The sequence below is a fragment of the Strix uralensis genome, chromosome 9, assembly GCF_047716275.1.
Source record: "Strix uralensis isolate ZFMK-TIS-50842 chromosome 9, bStrUra1, whole genome shotgun sequence".
NCBI classification, from domain to species: Eukaryota; Metazoa; Chordata; class Aves; order Strigiformes; family Strigidae; genus Strix; species Strix uralensis.
Window position 1 is genome coordinate 14664452 of NC_133980.1, and position 18905 is coordinate 14683356.

Sequence of the window (18905 nt, forward strand, 5' to 3'; positions counted from 1 at the left end):
CATAACTAGAGGTGATCCTGCCTGAGGGCAGACGGGCAGATCTGCTGAACCCTCCTGGCTCCTTCTCTGCCTTTCGCTTCCACGGGGTCCTGCCGGCAAAAAGCCCCCAAGAACTCCCAGAAGCCCATTTGGACGCACCTTGTGTTGTCCAGCTTTCAAGGCAGCACTGACACCCCTTTCACGCACTTCTTCAGCGCAACAACAGCTGAGAACTCATCTGGGAAACTTATTTAAGCGCTGGGGAAGACCCTGGTACAACCATAGGCCTCCACCCGGGGCTGGGCCTCACCACCTGAGCCCAGGCCGCCTCGGGGGTGCCCCGGGCCGAGGCGCTGAGGCTTGGCACCGCTGGGGTACGAGGGGAACTCAAGGCCCGGCTGTGGAGGAGCCATGTCCCTCCCGCCTCCCCGCTCCTCCCGGCCGGGCACCCCCCGCCGCGGTGCTCCCACAAAACCTTCCCTCGCGGCCGCCGCCCCCGGAACCTTTGCGCGGCGAGGCGCGGTTGCCAGCCGGGCCGGCCGCACGGACCGTGGTGCCCGGAAGCGACGGCAGCGCTGTCAGCCCGCGGCGGCTCCATCTGCCCTTGCCGGCGGCAGCCCGTGGCGCCAGGCGCGGCGGCGCAGCCCCGGCCGGCGGCCGCGGTGCGTGCGGCTCCTCCGGGCCCTTCCCGGCCGTTAGAATGTGGCGGACGCGGGCGGCGGCGGCTTGGTGAGCGCGGCGGGCCGTGGCAGGGGGCAGGGCGGGCGCTGCGGGCCTGGCCCCTGGGGCGCGGCGGCTGTGCGGAGTGAGGGGCCGCCGGAGCCGCCACCCTCTTCTGACCTCGGGGCCCCTGCCCCGGGCGCGGTGTCGGCTGTAACACCCGTCCCGGCGGAGCAGGCCCTGGGCACCCGTGGGAACGGGGTTGCCCGCGGGGGAGGCCGGAGCCGCACAGCGGGTCGGGGTGCGAGGCGGGGGGCTGTGTGTGTGAACGGCGCAGGGGTGAGCCTGAGGCCTCCCGGGGTGGGGCTGCTGCTCCCAGGTGGGGAAATCCCCCACCCCATCCTTCAGCTCCCCTGGGACCTGGGGATGGGACGTGGAAAGGAGCTGCGTCTCCCGCATTCCCGCCCTAGGGAGTTCAGGCCGCCTTCCTGTCCAGACGTTGGCCCTCCCCAGCAGCTCCCCCACGTTCCTCTTTTTCACCGTTCTTCTACAGGATTTCAGACAGGAGCGGTGAAACTGAATGGCCAGTAACCCCTCAATATTCCTTGTCAGATTTAGGAGCAGCAGTAGGAGAATAAGTGTGATCTCGTGCTGAATGAGAAAGAGAATACTACAGTGCTTTTTGCTGGGTTACATTTGAAGGACTGCTTTGCAGTCGTAGCTATTAAAAGTGGATATAACCTATCTTTACAGAAAACTTGTCCCAGCTGAGGTGGGGATAAACTGGAGCAATGTGTGTAAAATGTTAGGTGTGACTACCAGGTGGAATGCTTGGCTATCAACAGTAACAGGCCACTTTTTCTTGTTTTACAAGGTATTTATAATCTCAGTTCAATGCAAAAGTAGTCAGGTTGCAGGCTTGTAATCAGGCAGATTCTAATGGCAGAGCTACCCATGTCTGGAAGGCCAATTTTTGTTATTGTTGTTAAAAACAGCTTTCCAGAGGGTTTAAATTTGGAACTCATGAAATTCTTCATTTAACAGCATTGTTTCAGCATCCTTTTCAGTCTAACCGCACTTTTCAGTGAAGAACTTAAGGTGATTTTTTTTGTCAGCATTCATCAGGAGTTTTTAGCAGCAGGAGGAGAGAAGAAAGAAGTAAATGGAAGTTTTAGTATAATCATGGAAGAGTGGGGTTTTTTTAGTGAGTTATAAGACTTCTATATGTGCAATTAAAGCAGGTAGGGTTTGAAATTTGTGATAGCACTCAAAAGGTGATTGATGGTCAAGTTGTTGCCATAATAATTTGTGATGGAACTCAATTTGTCCTTCAGTTTAAACATATAGAATGTTGTAAAACAGTAAGAACAATCACAGGGAAGAAAATTATGTAACATTACAAAATGCCTTTAATGTAGATGAAGACTAATAATGAGATGTGGCTGCCATAGTATATACTACCCCCTGGTTTCTGCTGAAAATATTAAATATCTGTGTAGTGGTAGTGACTGCAAAACAAAAGAAATAATGGTCCAGTCATCGGCTTGCTTCTTATAGGTTTACCACACCCTGATTTTAAAAAAACTGTCTTCAAAAGGAAGAAATTTTTTTTTAAAAAAAGTGAAAGTGCCTCCACACTGGAAATGTTTTATTGTTATGTAGCTGCTTTTGTGTTGGTACTATCTGTGGTTAATTTCTGAGCCTCTTGTGATTCTATGTCAAAGAGGAGAAACTTATTGCTACTTTAGGGATTATTCTGCTCCTGCTTATTATCCTATTATATTATTATTATCATCTTTCTAGACACGAAGTTTGTTACTGCAAAGGTACAGCCTTCTAGACAGTTTAGTATAGCAGCAAGAGGATACCCTGCAAAATCACAGTGACTTTTGTGAACAAGGACTTTCATAACAGTCAGCGGAGTTCCCTTTTTTTAAGCTTTCCATTACACTAAAGGAAATTTCTAAGCATAGATCATCGGGAGAATTGGTCTTTTAAGAGAGGAAAATGTATCAATTCACATAATTCTAATTTTTAACTTATCTTCCAAAAGCTCAATTTTCTGGGTCAAAAGTGCTTTTATAACAAAATCTTACACTTTGGACATTAAGAATACGCCTGTCATAGACAATGTCATCTCTAGTACGTGCAAAATTTCAAGGCGAAGAACTATATAGATTATAGAGCATGTTATTAGAAAATGCTGTAATATTTTCCATTTTACATTATTCACTTACTCTCTTTAAGATCTGTTAATTTTAAATGATTTAGGATAATGGGATGAATAATTTGCCTTCTCAATGTTGTAAAGCACTTTCTTTTGTATTTGTCCACTTTGGCAAATGTGCTTGAGAATATTGAAAACTCTGAAAAAAGCATCAAGGGACAAGCATTATGTTCAAGAACTGTAACTTCACTCATATTTTGTATCCAGTAAATTATTTAATATTAACCATTCTGATACGATGGTGAGACTAAAAAGTTACAGAAGAAATTGCTTTTTCCAGAGCAGTTGTCTTTTCCCTAAACTAGCAAAGCTACCTCAAAATGTTGAAGAATGCAGATAGTGTAATTGAAAGTATACAAGGAGCTTTATTCTGTGTAATTGAAAGTATACCAGGAGCTTTATTTCAACCTATGCATTTGTTTTAACATAGGCAAGACTGATAAGGTTCCTGTGTTTTAACATATGCTTTTCAGAGTCAGTCTTTCAGACTGAAGTTTTCCCTCTTGCATAAATCTGAATTACTGCACTGAAGTCTTCAGCAAACATGGTGCAGCCATCTCCAGAAATAATCTTGTCTATGCATGACCTAAGACAAAACAATAATGCTGTAATCCTAGAACTGCAGAATATTAAGAGTGAAAGGTACTGAAAGATGTCATTAAGTACATGCTTGAACTCCAAAGGAGGGTCTGCTTTGCCAAAAAAGGACAAATGTATTGCTTTTTTGAAGTTTGAAAATCTTCTACAAGCTTAATGTTCTCTAAAAGTTAATTTTGAATAACAAGATAGCCGAACTGACAAGTTTTATGTTGCAAGTTGATCATAGTCTTCTGTGGACTCGTAGCTCCTGCTTGCCCAAACTGTGTTTTACCACAGACATGTTACTTGCCTTAATCTGATGTGAAAGTTAAATTTAATTCATAACAGGCTTCATATGTGGTATTTAAGGTTTTATTTCTGTAATCACTAGAAATGCTATACCCATTAACAATGTTTTCAGCTTTTTATTTTCCTGGTAGCATGCCAGTGATAGCTGGAAATTGTACATTCAGAATGATGCTCCTGTAACTAGCTCAAATGTAATGTGAATTGCTTGTAAAGAAGTTATAGAGTTAATGGTCTGTTGAGGAAATATGTTACTTAGAGTTTTTATTTATTTCTTTTAGTGTCATCTGCCGGAGTCTAGCAAATAGCAGCTATGGAATAAAAAGAAAATCACCACTTCAAAACTTGCATCTTGTTTCCCGAAGTATACATCATCCCTACTATCCAAGTTCAAAATTTCAAAGACCTCCATTAAGGATATCCATTCAGCTGTTCTCTTCTCTTAATCGTCTCCCCTTACACAAAACAAAACTTTTAAATGTAAAATATGGATACCAGTTCCACAGGAACTTTTGGCTAGCTAGACTAGCATCGAGGCTTCTCAAACTTCGCTATCTTATATTAGGATCTGCTGTAGGTGGTGGTTATACAGCTAAGAAGGTATTTATGGAAGCTATTTTATGCATTTTGTCTTTGTTGTTATTATATACTTCAGAACAATAGTTCTTGTTATATCCACAAAAATACAAGATGTCATTGTTTGATTAACTAATGACAATAAAGATGAATATGGAAAACGGATTGTTTAGAGAACTAGTATAGATTTTAAGAGCCGAGTAGTGTTATTCATATCAAAGATGGTGGGTTAGTATGTTTTATATGTAGGTATTACTTTTCAATAGATTGCTCATATGCCTCTCTACATATGTTTCTTTTTCTATTTCTACTATTTTTTTTTTCCTTTTTGTATTAGACATATGATCAGTGGAAGGACATGATGCCAGATCTCGATGAATATAAGTGGATTGTTCCTGACTTCGTTTGGGAGCTTGATGAACATATTGACTTCGGTATCACAAAAGCTAAAATGTTGCTCTATCTAAAGACTAGCATATGTAAAACATAAACATAAGGGTGTAGGTCCTCAGTGCCTCTCTCCAGTAGTATCTTTACAACTGTAATTTGAGTGAACTTGTATTGTTAGTTTGGTGTGTGTTTTACCAAGGTATTTGTATCAGTGTGTTTGCAGGAAGAAATTAAGCTTTGTTTAGCATTGATAATCCATAATTCATCCTTTCATTTGAGAATGTTTTTGGTCCTTTCATATGGCCATATAATCCCATTATTGAAAGGAGAGTTGCAGCGTGATCAAGGGGACTTACATGGGTTTTGGTAATATTATGTGCAAAGTTTGTTCTTTCTATATGAATGACACTTACAAGTAAAAAGTATAAATAGGTAAGTAATGTATGTATGAGTAAAAGACTGATTGAAAATGCAGCATAGTTAACCTACCTATCGACAAAATTATCTTGAAGATACAGAAGAAAAGAAAATGAAAAATATAGATTGTTTTCCTGAACCTTCTTGTTACAGTATGCTTTTTGCATATTTTCAGATGAAAGATAAATCCTAAAAACAAGCACTGAATTGCTTCTTATATGTGCAGGGTAATAGGGTGGTGTTCTTTTTTTAAAACAAAGTTTATGAGGATTTTACTACATGTATGAGCACTTCATAAATGCAGAGATTGAATAATTGAGACAAATATTTTTATTGCTAATGGACGCTACATTTTTGTAGTACTTTAAAGCTAATAAGTGCGGCTTTTTTAAAGGATCACAGAAGTGGCTTATTTACGAAGTTGAAAAATAAGATTTTCTTAAAATCTACAAGAGATGAGCGTAGTTAGTGTTGTGTAATTTCAAAACATCTTCTATGAAGTATGCGAGAGAATAATGTATGAAATGTGGTGAAATGCAGCAATAGTTTTAGACAGTTTTAAAGTACCTGAGGCAACCAACTTATCAGGAGGTTCAAAGTCTAAAAAAGCAATTGGTTTTTCAGATCTGATAATATTTCTCAACACTAATGGGGGGAGGTGCATGTGGAAAGAAACTTTTTAATTTCTTATTTTTAAAAAAAAAATGAAAAAAGCCATGTCCTGAAGCAGTTGCTAGGTTTTACAGCCTAAGCCATTTTTGTTCACAAAAAATAATAGGGAAAAAACCTACTCATTAGCTGTTGTACTGTTTTCCTAGAAAAACTTATGAAAGCCCTTCCTGATGCAGATGACCTTGCCAAACTTCTGCCTGACTTTGACAAGATTGGAGAGAGCTTCACTTCACTGAAAGGATTTTTTTCTCCTGGTGAGAACAATTTTTCCACTTAGTTTTAATAAGCTATTACAAGATGAGGTTACAGATATGTCCTTAGACACTAAAAGAAAGTGGATCCTGAAAATGCATGCCATTTCATTGAATATCTCATCTGAAAGTGTTATGGACACAGGTAAGTGTAATGTACTTTTAAAAGCAAGAATTCTATTAGCAAGTACAGAGAACCAAAATGTGAAATTGAATAGAAAGCTAGACTCCTTGTAGAACTCTAAACAACAGCTTGAAAGGTAGATTGCTTCAGTGAGTTGTAGAAGCTGGATGTGTCCAGCTGGAATTTGGAGAAGGTCAGAATGGTATTGGGCAGTAACAATACCACAGCTGTTACAGGAGAAAAGAGTTGGCTTATTAAGAATGGTGGTTCTTAATGTTGTAAGCGTGTGAAATAAGATATTTGTAACAAAGGTGTTCTTTTGGGTTGAAGGATATTTTTCATCTGGCCACAGCTCCAGAAGGACTTGCTTGAAGATTCAGCTTAGGTGGGGGCTGCGTTTCAAAGGCGTAGGTAGGAGTTCTAAATCCTTCACAAAAAACAAGGAGGTGGTTTGTCGATTCAGAGTGTGCAGGTAGTACTAGGCTTAATGGTTTTCAGGTTTTGGGAGACTTAGACGTTTCTGATCAGTGGGCTTTTTAAAACTAAAAATGATTGATTTGATCATCACATCTGACTTGCTAATGAGCACAGTTTAAAATTTCGCCCAGTCATTCTTGTAATAAAGTGCAAGATTATTCCTATTATATATCTTCATAATTGTAAAACCACGTAAATTTGTATTCATGAAAGATTATATTTGTGAGGTGTTACAGTCATTGCTCTAAGTGTGTTTGAAAATATTTCTGTATCTGTGCATAGGAAGTGTATTTTTGTTTTCTTAAAATACTGTCAATGGTGGAACTAGTTTATTAATCTTAAAAACACAGTGAGCACATAAGTAGGGATGATCAACAGAGTGACAAGTAGATTACAATCTCCTATGTATTTTGGCTATTTAAAATAGTGGTGTTAGTGACTGGTATTGTGAGGTGTCACTGATTACTTGTTATCATACTCACATGGGCATAGTTGCCATTTCTGATTGTGTGGTCCTCCAAATGAGACAAAGATCCCTTATCTTTGTTTTGCATTTTGTTTTGTATTTATAATTTTTATTTCCCCTCTTCTGCTGATTCTTCACAGGTTACAATTTGGTTAGTGAAGTCATAGGAGCTTCTGATCTACTTCTGTTGTTAGGTGTGTAAAAGCCCTTTTTACTGCCCTTAACCTGCCTCTTTAAACCAAACTGTTAAAACACTATATACCAAGAGGAGTGAATATCGTTGTAAACACAACTATTTACAGCAATTTAATATTGAACTATAAATACCTTCCAACTATTTTAAAAATACTTAGATCCTCCCCTGTGAGAATGAATAGATGAATAGTTATTATTTCTCTGCCACAGTCCTTAGCAGATGCATTTTCCAGAAGCTTGTTTTGAAAACCTATGTCATTACAATAGGAAAGAATATTTTTTTCTTGTTGCAATAATACCAATGTTTTGTGTTATCTTTTCATATTTACCAGAAATAATTAATTTTACAATATTTTCAGAGCTTTAATAGTCTAACTGAAGCAGCATCCCTTGTGATGTAACTAATCTGAGTCACAAACTAGATATAAAATTTTCAGATGAGTTATAAACTGAATTTCAGTTTCTTAAGGTGAACTTTTTTAAATAGGAACTTCAAAGATTATTGAATTAATAATTCATAGGGGTTGAAACTTTAATTTTATAGTAGGTGTAATTTGAGAATTTTTAAGTGCTTGTTGTGTGTTATAGTGAGTTACTGTAATTATGTCCTAGGTTCTCCAGGAGAAACAGCATTCAGAGCTACTGACCAGGGGTATGACAATGACAAGCAGTACAAGAAGGTAATTTCTCTCTTGCAAAACTAAAAAGGTCTTGACAACAAGTGGGTTTTTTTTAAAGTGCTTCTGTAGATAGTTGCAGATGTTTATTTGAAGCAACTTGAATAGAATTTATCATTGAAAATGACTTGAGTATGCATTGCTGTTTTTAATATACAAACAGTGCAATGATAATAAACATTTTGGCCTAAAGAAAATATAAGGCAGTTTATAAAATCTTTAGGATTTCTTAAGAAAATTGGTTTGTAATAAGAATGTAATTTTAGGTATTTTGCGTACATTTGCAGTTTTTCAGGGCATATTCTCAATGACACTTGCTTATAGCTTTTACTGCTGAAGTTGGTTTAGGCTCTTATAGTTATTTTCAAGCATTTCTGCTTGCAATGTCATTCCTACTGACATTGTCACAGTTGTGATTCTTACTTAAGAATTTCTGCCTTAATAAAGAATTTCTATTTCTTAAAGTAGTCTGTCTTTTTACTTTATTTAGATAAAGCGTACATCACATTTTTGTTAACTGTCTTCTGGAAAAAAATGTTACTGTATTTTGATACCTAAAAGTTTTAGCATTTTTTCATTGAAGTAAAGAAGGTGAAGTTTAATTTTTTTGTTTTCATGAATAGTAGACCTTATTTCTATTAAATTTCTAAATCGTAACGTTGCTCATTCTTTAAAGGCTTTTCATTTTTCCTGTGTATATTTTAAAAAATTCTTTTAAAAAATGGAAGGAAAACAATATATATTGGAGAATTTGTAAATGATTATATGTTTATTTTTGCAACCAAAAGTGTCTGAACTATAACTGCGGCTTTTACATAAAAGACATTTCTGTATATGCAGGCATGTATACATTTATTCTACATTAATTCTGCATGGCACTATGCAGTGAAACCTGTACAAAGCTCACTTTTTATAACTGGTTTTTTCCCTTTAGAAGAGTGATGGATTTCTACATGAGAATTAAGTTAGCATTTTGTTTTGTTTGTCAGTAAACTGTTTATATATATTGTTTTACTTTCTCTTGAGTGACTGCTGAGCACAGGTTTCACTGTTTAAAAACATAAAGAATACTATTGATTTGTGAAGAAGTGGCCATCTTAGTTTATTGTCCTTGATAACTAAATTAACAGAGTTTTACTGAATACCAGTAATATTACTAATAGTTATTATTCTGTTTTCGGATGCAGTGAGAACTGCATTTTAATGTTGCCAGCAAGACTTTGGCTGTGGTATGGAAAATATCAGCCCATATTAAATCAGTATGATTTAGAAAATTTAGGCTGGTGTACTAATTTTTGTTACTCATTATATCTGATATGTTACACTTAGAAACTGTTAGTTTGCTAATTAATATGATAAATTTTGGTTGTAAAATTTCAAACAGGGCACATATGAATACTGAACAAAGCATAATCACTTAGTTTATTGGCAAGCAAAATTATTGTTCTCAAGGCAATGGGTTAGATGGCCTTTTTTCATTCAGTGCTTTCCACTGCCAACCAATACTGATTTAAGAATTGTGATTGTATGGATGCATAAAGTGCTGTAGCATGGTATTAAATGTTTCTGAGCTGGTTTTCTTTGTTTCATTGTGAAAAGATGAGTAACTGGTAAAGGAATCTAGGAATTCCTCATCTGGAGGAATGTTCTGTGGAACTGTTAAGGGGCATGGTCCTCAGACGGGTCTCTAAAAAATTCCTGTAGAATGAATGAGAAACCAGTTAGTTTACAAGATAACTGAGAGAATGAACATTGTCCCGAACACTGAATCAGGCTGTATTGCTTCTTGCCAGCTAATGTGTTTATCTCGTAATCTCTCATTTAATACAAAGGTACAATTTTTTTAAAAGAGAATTAAATTAAAATTACTGGAGATTAAATGGAGTTTAAATCTGGTTTACTTGGATTAAATAAGAAATTTTGTTCTTGGAGAAGGAGGAGGGAAGATACTTACAAAAGCAATAGTGTAGTAAAATATTTTGCTGTATTGTACATGTGGGACTATTTCACTTGAAATGGCAGTGTTACCTTCTTAGAAAATTATCTTGTACTATTGTCTGTCTCCAAAAAAATTTCCTATTAGGAAGCTGAAACAAACAAATTCCAAAGCTTAGCCCAACTTTTAAAGCAAATTTATAGTGGTTACAGCTGTGATGAAGTGGGTGTGAAAAATGTGACTCAAGTATTGATTTGGGGCTTAAAAGCCAGATAAGTAAATAATACAAAACCAACCACACAGTCCTTTCCCTGCCTTTCGTACTTTGATAAAACCTCATGCCTTGAAGAACCTGATGCACTGTTGAGGATTTGGCAGTGTGTAGACTGCCTCGCTCAGCCAGCACAGGTCACCTTTAGTCGATGTAAGTAGCAGCACAGTAATTCTACAGCTTTTCACCACAGCTACTGCTGGAGAGTGAAATAGAGGCTTTAGTAAGAAATACCACTTGACTTGGATCTCTTTTTCTTTTTTAAACATTCTCATTTGTTTTGTTCTTTCTTGCAAGTTATACAATAAAGTTTCCATAATTTTCTCTTTTCTAGTCATAGCGCCGTTATATTCCGAACTTAATTCCCAGTTTCATGTTATAGGTACTCTGTATAAAATTGTGACATTTATTCAAATTCTTAGAAAATGATCTCTTTACCTTCCTCATCATTTTCACCCCTTTACATCCCCCAGGATTACATTATTTTTCCTGCAAGGACTTGCTTTCCATACTTTACTATGGAGTAAGAGTCACATGGTCCAGGTGTCTTAGAAAGTAATTGCACATTAAATAGCTAGACTTGGTGACTTCAAACATTTGTTACAGTTCCTGTTTAAATACTAAAAGGCCTTCATGGCAGGGTTTCTTCAGTGTTTTTTCTTGTATTTTCTTGACCCATAGCATAATGTTTAAGGGGACTGTGTCAGGTTGTATTGACAGTCTCCTTGTTTGCAAAATGACAAGATATTATTATTGTTCTTCTAATACTAAGTGTAGCTGTGAGGCTATCTCTCCTTGCTGCTGTATAGAAATGAAATCTTTTGTTTTGACTGAATTCTTGGCACCACTCTAATGCATTTGGTAGTCTGGCAATATAGAAATATATTAAATCTTAAAGTGCTTCAGGAAAATACAAATGTGAAGATTTTTCTATTTTTGAAATGTTGTACAAATCACTATTTAACAAACATTTATATTTGGTCGTTTGATTGTCTCTCTTCTTTTATCCATTCTCTCCTGTGTTGTTTATCCTTATGTGTACATGCCTGTGTGTGTATTTCATGCAACAAATGTATAACCTGATGGTAGATGTCTTGAATTCTTACACCAAAGTTCTATTTCAGAGTTTGTTTTGATTCCTAAGTGCATTTTTGAAACCTTTCATTTCACTGAATATTTTCTTAGAAGAAGATGTAGTATTTTTTAAAGAGCTTTATTTAAATAGTTCATTAATACTTCTGTCTACATTCTCTGAAATAAATCGTACATGAAGTTCCAGTAGCTACTGGCCATAGTATCTCTAAACTAATTTTGAAAGACACCTTACCATTACAAGAATATTTGGTGTGGAGGGAGAAGAGAACTAAACTTCATGGAAATGCTGAATAAGTAAAGGAATAAGCATTGAGTTGCAGGGATTTTTGAAGTGATCAGGAAGGATTATGACACCATGAATTTAAACTGCAGTGTGTTACAGAAATGGAGAGGGTGCTTTTTGTTTCTTTATGCTCTAGAAACTATTTTGCTTCTCCTAGTTTGAGAAAGTTAGGTAGCAGGCAAAATCATCTTTCTATAAACTGTCTGCATTGCTGGGAATAAGAACAAACTGAGAACTTTTACATTACTGACAAAGTTGAGCCTATTAGCTGTTGTGCACAATTTTGTCTAGAATATCCAAAACACCCTCTTTAAATATATGCATGGTTAAGTTGTGAAAAATTGCTGATACTTAAGAACTTCTGGTATGAATAATTGAACTTACATCCTGAAACCTTTGAGAATATTTTAAAGCCAGGATAGTTTTTGTTTTGTTGGGATTTTTTTAAGATTTAGATGCTTAAAGTTGAATAGACACTGTATCTAAATGTTTATTGTTTTGTTCTACCTGGATTTGCAAAATGCATGGTTTTGCTGGCTGTATCCACTCCCAGTTAGCTAGCAAGAGATCTTGCTAATGAAATTTCACTTTTGTTTGAATTGACCCATTCATACCTGTTTTTCATCTGTCTTTGTCATGCCCTTTGGTTTAACTTTGTTCTCCTTACACCCCAAATTTTTCCTCTCCTTTTTATTATAAACTCACGGCAGGGTCTGCTTGGTGAACTCATTCTGTTACAACAACAAATCCAGCAGCACGAAGAGGAAGCACGCAGAGCCGCTGGCCAATATAACATGGGCTCTTCTCAGCAGAAGCGAAAGGTGATGGCTTAAGGGACAATAAGTACTGTATTCACACTAACCAAATCCTTCAGCCTTCTGTATTTGAGCTAGAAAAATGTAACTAATTAAATCATGGGCCCAAATAATTACTATAGTCAACTTCACTACAGATGTATATTCCTGTTTCAGTTTAACCAAGTTGCATTTAAAGCCTGATGTTAAAAGCAGAATAGGTACTTTGTGTCACTTTGAAATTGTGTATTCTCTACCTATATAAAAACTGTTACTTAAAGTTCATACTTTCCTTAAATGCATTTTAAATGTATGTGAATAAATGTCGTCTGTTTTTTCTACTGTTGCTTGCTTACAGTAGCTCTGTCTTGTAGGAATATAGCTATTCACAGGCAGTATATCTCTGGGAACATTTTTTCCTGCTTTATACTGTTACCAATATGAAAATGACAGCAGCTCCTTAGAAACAATCTTGCACAGACAGTTAATAACAGTCTACTGTATATTCATCAAAGGTATTCCTTTGTTTTCCCTCTTAAAGCACAGTTTATACTGTGGTTACACTGTTTATGCTGTGGTTGTTGAACATCTGCACATCACTTAATTTAAGCTCTGATCATTTTATTCATTATTATATGGCTGAGATAAATTGGAAATGCTTCCTAAATTGGGATATTTTAGTTGTCTAATCAGTTACAACCCATAATTCTTAACCACATTGCTTTGTTGGCTGCTTCTCTGCCCCAAAAAAATCTTTCTGATTACTGCTATTTTTCAACAGCTTTGGAATTGAGCACTGGATACAGAACTTAATCTTCTGTACATCTGAAGATAACCCCCACAGAAAGAGGAACACAGTAATTGTGAATTAAACTTTTAGACATAGTTGCATCGCTGCAATTGTCATGCTTTTTAGTCCATCAACAGAGGACATCACAGTTCTCTGAAACTATAGTAGCATTTTAAACTTAAATATTTTCCTTTCTTGCCATATTTTTTATGCGTTTGAGTTACATCCCTTGGCCACTCTAAACTGTTAATCTTCCTTTAATTAAAAAAAAAAGATTGTGAAAGGCAATTTTTCCTCATATTTCATTCTTCAAATTTATTTAGTTAATATTCTGTCTGGTTTTAAAATAACGCTGATATATTCTGTCCTCAGGTATGAATCTAGGCATTGTGTAACAAAATAAAATGGAAACCCAATTATTTATCTCAGTAGGTGTCCTACAAATGTCCTTGCATTCATTCCCTTTCAGGTGTGTATTTAAGTAGAAGAGTAAAGATGCCTTCAGTGGTCTAAATATTCTCTATTTGTTCAATTACTCTTTTTTTAATAAAGGTAACTCCTTCAGCTTCTGTCAGATTGTATACAGTTGAGAGAGCTGGAGTATGGAATAGTAGCTTGAAGTTTGTAATAAAATGTATGAAGATGTAAAAATAACTGGAAAGACAATACAGTATTTGATATATAAAAAATGTATCAGCCTTATAAATGCAATCAGGAAAAAAATGAGCTTGTTATTACATTTGTTTCTGATTGAAATTCTACCTTGTTAGTACTTTCTTGCAACTAATTCTATAGTTCCCAAGCTGTGAAATAGCTGTAGGGGCTATCTTTGTAAATGTTATTCTGTCCTTCAAGGCAGGTACTCTGTGCTTTCTGAGTGTTGAAAGTCTAACTGCATGTGCATATAAAAATTTTTAATTTAGCATTTAAGTGTGCCTTTTGGCATATATGCCTAATGACAAGGAATGTGTCTTGTTTGTCACACTAATCTTTTTGCTTGAAACAAATTGAAAGAGATGGTAAACTATTTTCTTTAATATCTTGGTATGCGGATATAACTTAAAGATTCCAATCATTGATCCAAATTCTTCTTTGGAAGAAGAAATTGTTACTGTCATTGAAGTAAGTCATTGCGTACCCTTTTGACAGGGCAGAAACTAACCTTGTTTATTTTGTAACTGAGTTGCTTGCTTGCCTGTCTACTAGAAAACATGATCATTTCATTTCCATTCTTGGAAGTTCTGATGCCCGATTTACTTGTACGTTTTTCAATTTCATTTAATTACTCAATATTAAATCTACTTCAGTTGTAAATTGAATAATAGTGAGAAGCATCTCACAATCAGGAGAGGGTATTAAAAACAAAAATGTAATTGTTTCCTGTTGATTGTTTTTGTCAGCCTTTTGATAAATATTTAGCAGTATATTGATTAGCCTTGTACAGCTGCACTGTGCATGTCTGCTTCTTATATGCATTTTGTCTGGGCCTTGATATTTTCATTTATATTGCTGGAAATCATTGTAGTTCTTCTGTAGATTACCAGTTCAGAATTATTTGTAGTCTGGTTAGAGAATATACAAAACCAGTATCTGTAGTTTCAAAGGTACTGAATTTTCAGAGACACATACGTATTCTATACAATGTGTGACAAAGGTGGACAGAAAGCAACTGTTGTACAAAGTGAGTAACTATAAGAAGCTTCTGGTAATCTTAATAAACAGTTGTCTGGATCTCTGTGTGCAGGAACCCTTGATTAAAAAGGGCCCTACAGTTTTCTTCTCTTATAACTCTTTATGGTGGCAGTGGGGAAAGAAGGAGGAATCTTGACATACAAAGCATACTGAACTGTATTAAACAAATAGATGTGCCTATATAGAGATATTTTAATAGTTCATTTTTTAGTTTATTTTTTTGTGAGTAGAAATCATAGATCATAAATTAGTCATATGTGACTGTTAGTACTTCAGACTGTTATGACAGTTTTAGCTTTTATTGGCAACTTAAATTTATAGCAATATTATGAATTACATGTTCAAAGTACTGTGTGTACTAACAAAGTACACCTGAATCAAATGCTCAAACATTAACTCCTTTGAAAATCTGCAGCACATTGAAACACTTTGTTTTCCTTTTCTTTCCTTTAATTTCTTGCTTCTTATGACTCTCCACACCATTCTCTTTGCCCTTCCTTTTTTATTTTCCCCTTATGTCCCTGAGGTGCTTAAAGTATGTGTATATGTAAATGCTTTGTTACATACCCCACCTTGTGGCTGCACACATCAAGTGGTCTGTGTGCTAAACTAACGCTGTTTCTGATGCACTTTTACTATCACTGAACTAATTAACAGACATGAAAAGGATGTCAATTTACAGCACTTCCTCTTTGCTGTTTATGAATAATAAAATAATTGGATATAGATGAAAGTGTCAGCTTGGATTGCTTTCTATAAAATGCAGGCACAATCCTGTATATTGCAGGTTTAATAGCTAAATAATATCAATCACTATGAATAACTGTGGCTTTTTTTCTTGTTTGATCTGTAACAACTGGTGTGAAATTATAGTAACTAAATTGATTTGTGTTAGATAATATGCTCTTTCTGATATGAAGCTGAGTTGTAAATGTCACATGAGCTTTATTACATGACCTTTATTTAAATATTGAAGCTTTTACCTATATTATTCTTTCAATAATTGTTTCAATTATAATTTTTTCTAAATCTAGTATTTCATCAGTCAACCATTAGATTTTGTTTGTAAAGATTTGCATCATATGAATTTGTGTTGTATCATTTATGCTTTTGTCTGTGTTATTAAAAAAGGATTGTTGTGAACAACTCTTTATTACATCTTGATGAACCTGTTTTAAGAATATTTGACTAAGAATGGCTCTAATTGCCTGATCTTACTACATTTATGCCTTGAACTTCAAAATATTTTTTATTATAATACCCTAATTATTCTCATTTTTAATGTAATTTAAATAATTTAAAAAATAACCCTCCAAGACTGTCCTAACTAACTACAGTTTATGAAGTTATGCATGCATGTTTAGGATTATAATTCTGAAAAACAAATATGAAATAAGAATCCCCTTGAAGATTCAGAAATAGTGAATACTCACCTGAAAGTAGTTTCTGTAGCAAGCAGGTGTTTTAGTGATTGTATCACATTAAGATTGTGCTAATTCAGGAAATGAACATATGAGATCCTGAGAGTGACCACTAAAATTACATTTAGGGCAGTGGCCAGAAAACTCTAAGCACCATAGAGAGATTGCTTTTTCCTAAGCCCGCTTTCCTAGTATTAAGTCTTGAAGGGTTAATTTTTGCATTTGCATGTACTGGAATTCAGACATATTTTTTTATGTGAGCCTCCTGTTTCAGATGGAACTTGCCATCAGTGTCAATCTCAGATGCTAATTGAAGGATTTTATTTGCTTTAAAATGCATGTAAAGTAAATTTTCTTTCATGGAATGAAGCTTTCAGTTTGTGGTTTGGTTAGTTGCAGTGGAGAAACTCAGCAATGTGTTAGTAGCCATGATTATTTTTCTTTGTAGGTTTCTGACAAAGAGAAGATTGATCAACTTCAAGAAGAACTTTTACGCACTCAGGTAAATTTTCTGAGTTACTGATGTCTTACGTAGAGACTTATGTGCAGCAGACTCAGATTTACTAGATGAAGGCACACCTGAAGTATAAGATACTTGGAAAAAATGCAGTGCTTTTTTTCAATCTTTGAGTTTATCAATACAGAGTTGACTCTGTTGGCACAGACCAAAGATCAGTCTAGTCTGTTCTTTCTCTGACAGTGACTGACAGAACGCAAGAGGGAAATATAAGAATACAGTAGATGCGTAATCATACTTTCCCAAAATACTTCCCTTGCCTTCAATGCTATATGTTCCTGAAATGTAAAGTTAGCCCAGGAGTGTTGCATAAATACAATGGTGATGTTCCAGTTTTTAACTTGTTATGCATGCTAACTTTATTCCTAACATTCTACAGTTCTCTATAACTTCAACGCTACTAAAAATATCTGTTGTATCTTGTATGTTTAAATGGCACGTTTGTTGCAGAAAGGAAAGGAGTTTACTTATTAAGGAGTTACACTTTAATCCCTTAATCTAGGAAACATCATTTCTAGTAAAGAAGCTTTTAAGTGCATTTGCTGACCAGCATCACAGGTCGAAGAGGAAAAATAGACATCATATGGGATATGCGGGGTGAGGCATTCAGATTATATCACAGTGGCATTAAGGAGAACCAAAATATCTTTTCTGTTTTCTTCCGTTAGGAAAAATAATTGCAGTTACAATGCTAGAGTTGTGTATAAGCCATGCAGTGTTAATCAAAATCTGTTTTGTGAAGTAGTAAGCAGTTCTTTCAATTAAAATTGTTTCTATGATTGTACTGTTTGGTATGAAAATTGTTATGGGCAGATTAAAAGCTTTTTCTCTGTCCTCTGGGATTTAAGAGAACATTTAATCCCTTTAAGAAGCTGAAGAGGATGGTGCTGTTCAGATGTCCTTTAAAAACGTTAAAAAGTGAAAATTTGGATAGTAATGACAGGTACTAGTAGGATTTTTAATGTTTCTAAAAAAACGTTGCTTCACAAAACCCAAGCCATTTTCAATTTCTGAATGTCTTCCATCTAGTTCAGTTGTAATTTAATATAGTCTGAGAGAAGATGTGCTTTTGCAAGTGAAATGCTGTTTTCAGTATTTCTTTGTTACTCCTGTTAAAAGAGAAGCCTGCTTTATTAGCTGGCAGAAAAGGAAAAGATCTGCAAAGATCAGCTTTAGGATCACTGCTTTTCAAACTGACCTTTTAAAAAGTGCATGGCCCAACTTCAGAGGACCTAGGAGATCAACAGTAGACGTTTGGAAAGCCTGTTTTTTAATATGAATTTCTGTATATAGTGAATACGTACATGCTACTTTGTTCCCCTTACTTGAAGCTTGCACTTATAACCTGTTAAAGTTGAAACAGTAATAAATCTAGTATCTCCTATCAAGGATGCAAGTATATATGAGCATATATTACTTAAGAACAAAGTCACAAAAATAAATTTGTTTTCATGTTCTCTGAAATTTGGTCTTGCATTCAGTAGCTAATTTAAGAATTCCCTGTATCAGCTCAACTGAGGAGCATTTCCAGCCCTTCTGGGGCTTGTCTTTCATAGTACTAGGCAATACAGTTTGCGGCTGTAGATCTGGTTTACAAAGAAGTATTTCATCCCTTAGACAGTCCTTACAGAGCATGAACCATAATTCCTCAACTGCAAGATTTACAGTTCTTGTTTAGACAGCATCACTTTTTCCTCCTAGGTGTGTTGCCTTACAACAAACTTAAAAGGGTTTCATATATTATATGTTAATGGGGCTTTTCAGTGCAAATGTGGTATAAGGTGAGACTCCTTCCTGTCTCATTAATTGACTTGAACTTCACCAAATCTCCTTCCAACAAAGTTTTAATCTCCTTCATTAGCAAGGCAGAACTAGTTATTTTTAAGACAGACTTTTTGCTGGGTTGATGCATATTAGTCATATTAGTCATTACTTTGGTTTGCTTGCTTACTTAAGTCAATGTACAGTTAATCTTTTGTTGTATCTGTAGGCTTCTAAATTGATTAGCTCTTTGGCTCAACCACAATATTTTGATATGCCATTTTGTAACCTCTATGTATTTGCTAGTTTTGAAAGCATTTATTACTTATGGGGTTTTTTTATAAGAGCT

At 36.0% G+C, this 18905-nt stretch overlaps 1 protein-coding gene across 9 annotated transcripts in view; it reads left to right on the forward strand.

Moving 5' to 3' along the window:
* Positions 1–537: 537 nt before the first annotated feature.
* OPA1 (OPA1 mitochondrial dynamin like GTPase) overlaps positions 538–18905 on the forward strand; it is a 56525-nt gene continuing 38157 nt past the window's right edge. For 3 of the 9 annotated variants that reach the window (XM_074877461.1, XM_074877463.1, XM_074877462.1), the window contains exons 1-8: positions 538–708; positions 4033–4351; positions 4665–4761; positions 5953–6060; positions 7265–7318; positions 7932–7999; positions 12292–12402; positions 16727–16780. In XM_074877461.1, coding sequence (XP_074733562.1) covers positions 680–708; positions 4033–4351; positions 4665–4761; positions 5953–6060; positions 7265–7318; positions 7932–7999; positions 12292–12402; positions 16727–16780 — 840 coding nt within the window. In that variant the 5' untranslated portion in view covers positions 538–679. The remainder of the gene's footprint in view (positions 709–4032; positions 4352–4664; positions 4762–5952; positions 6061–7264; positions 7319–7931; positions 8000–12291; positions 12403–16726; positions 16781–18905) is intronic. The other 6 variants (XM_074877466.1, XM_074877467.1, XM_074877464.1 and 3 more) reach the window with 3 other exon arrangements.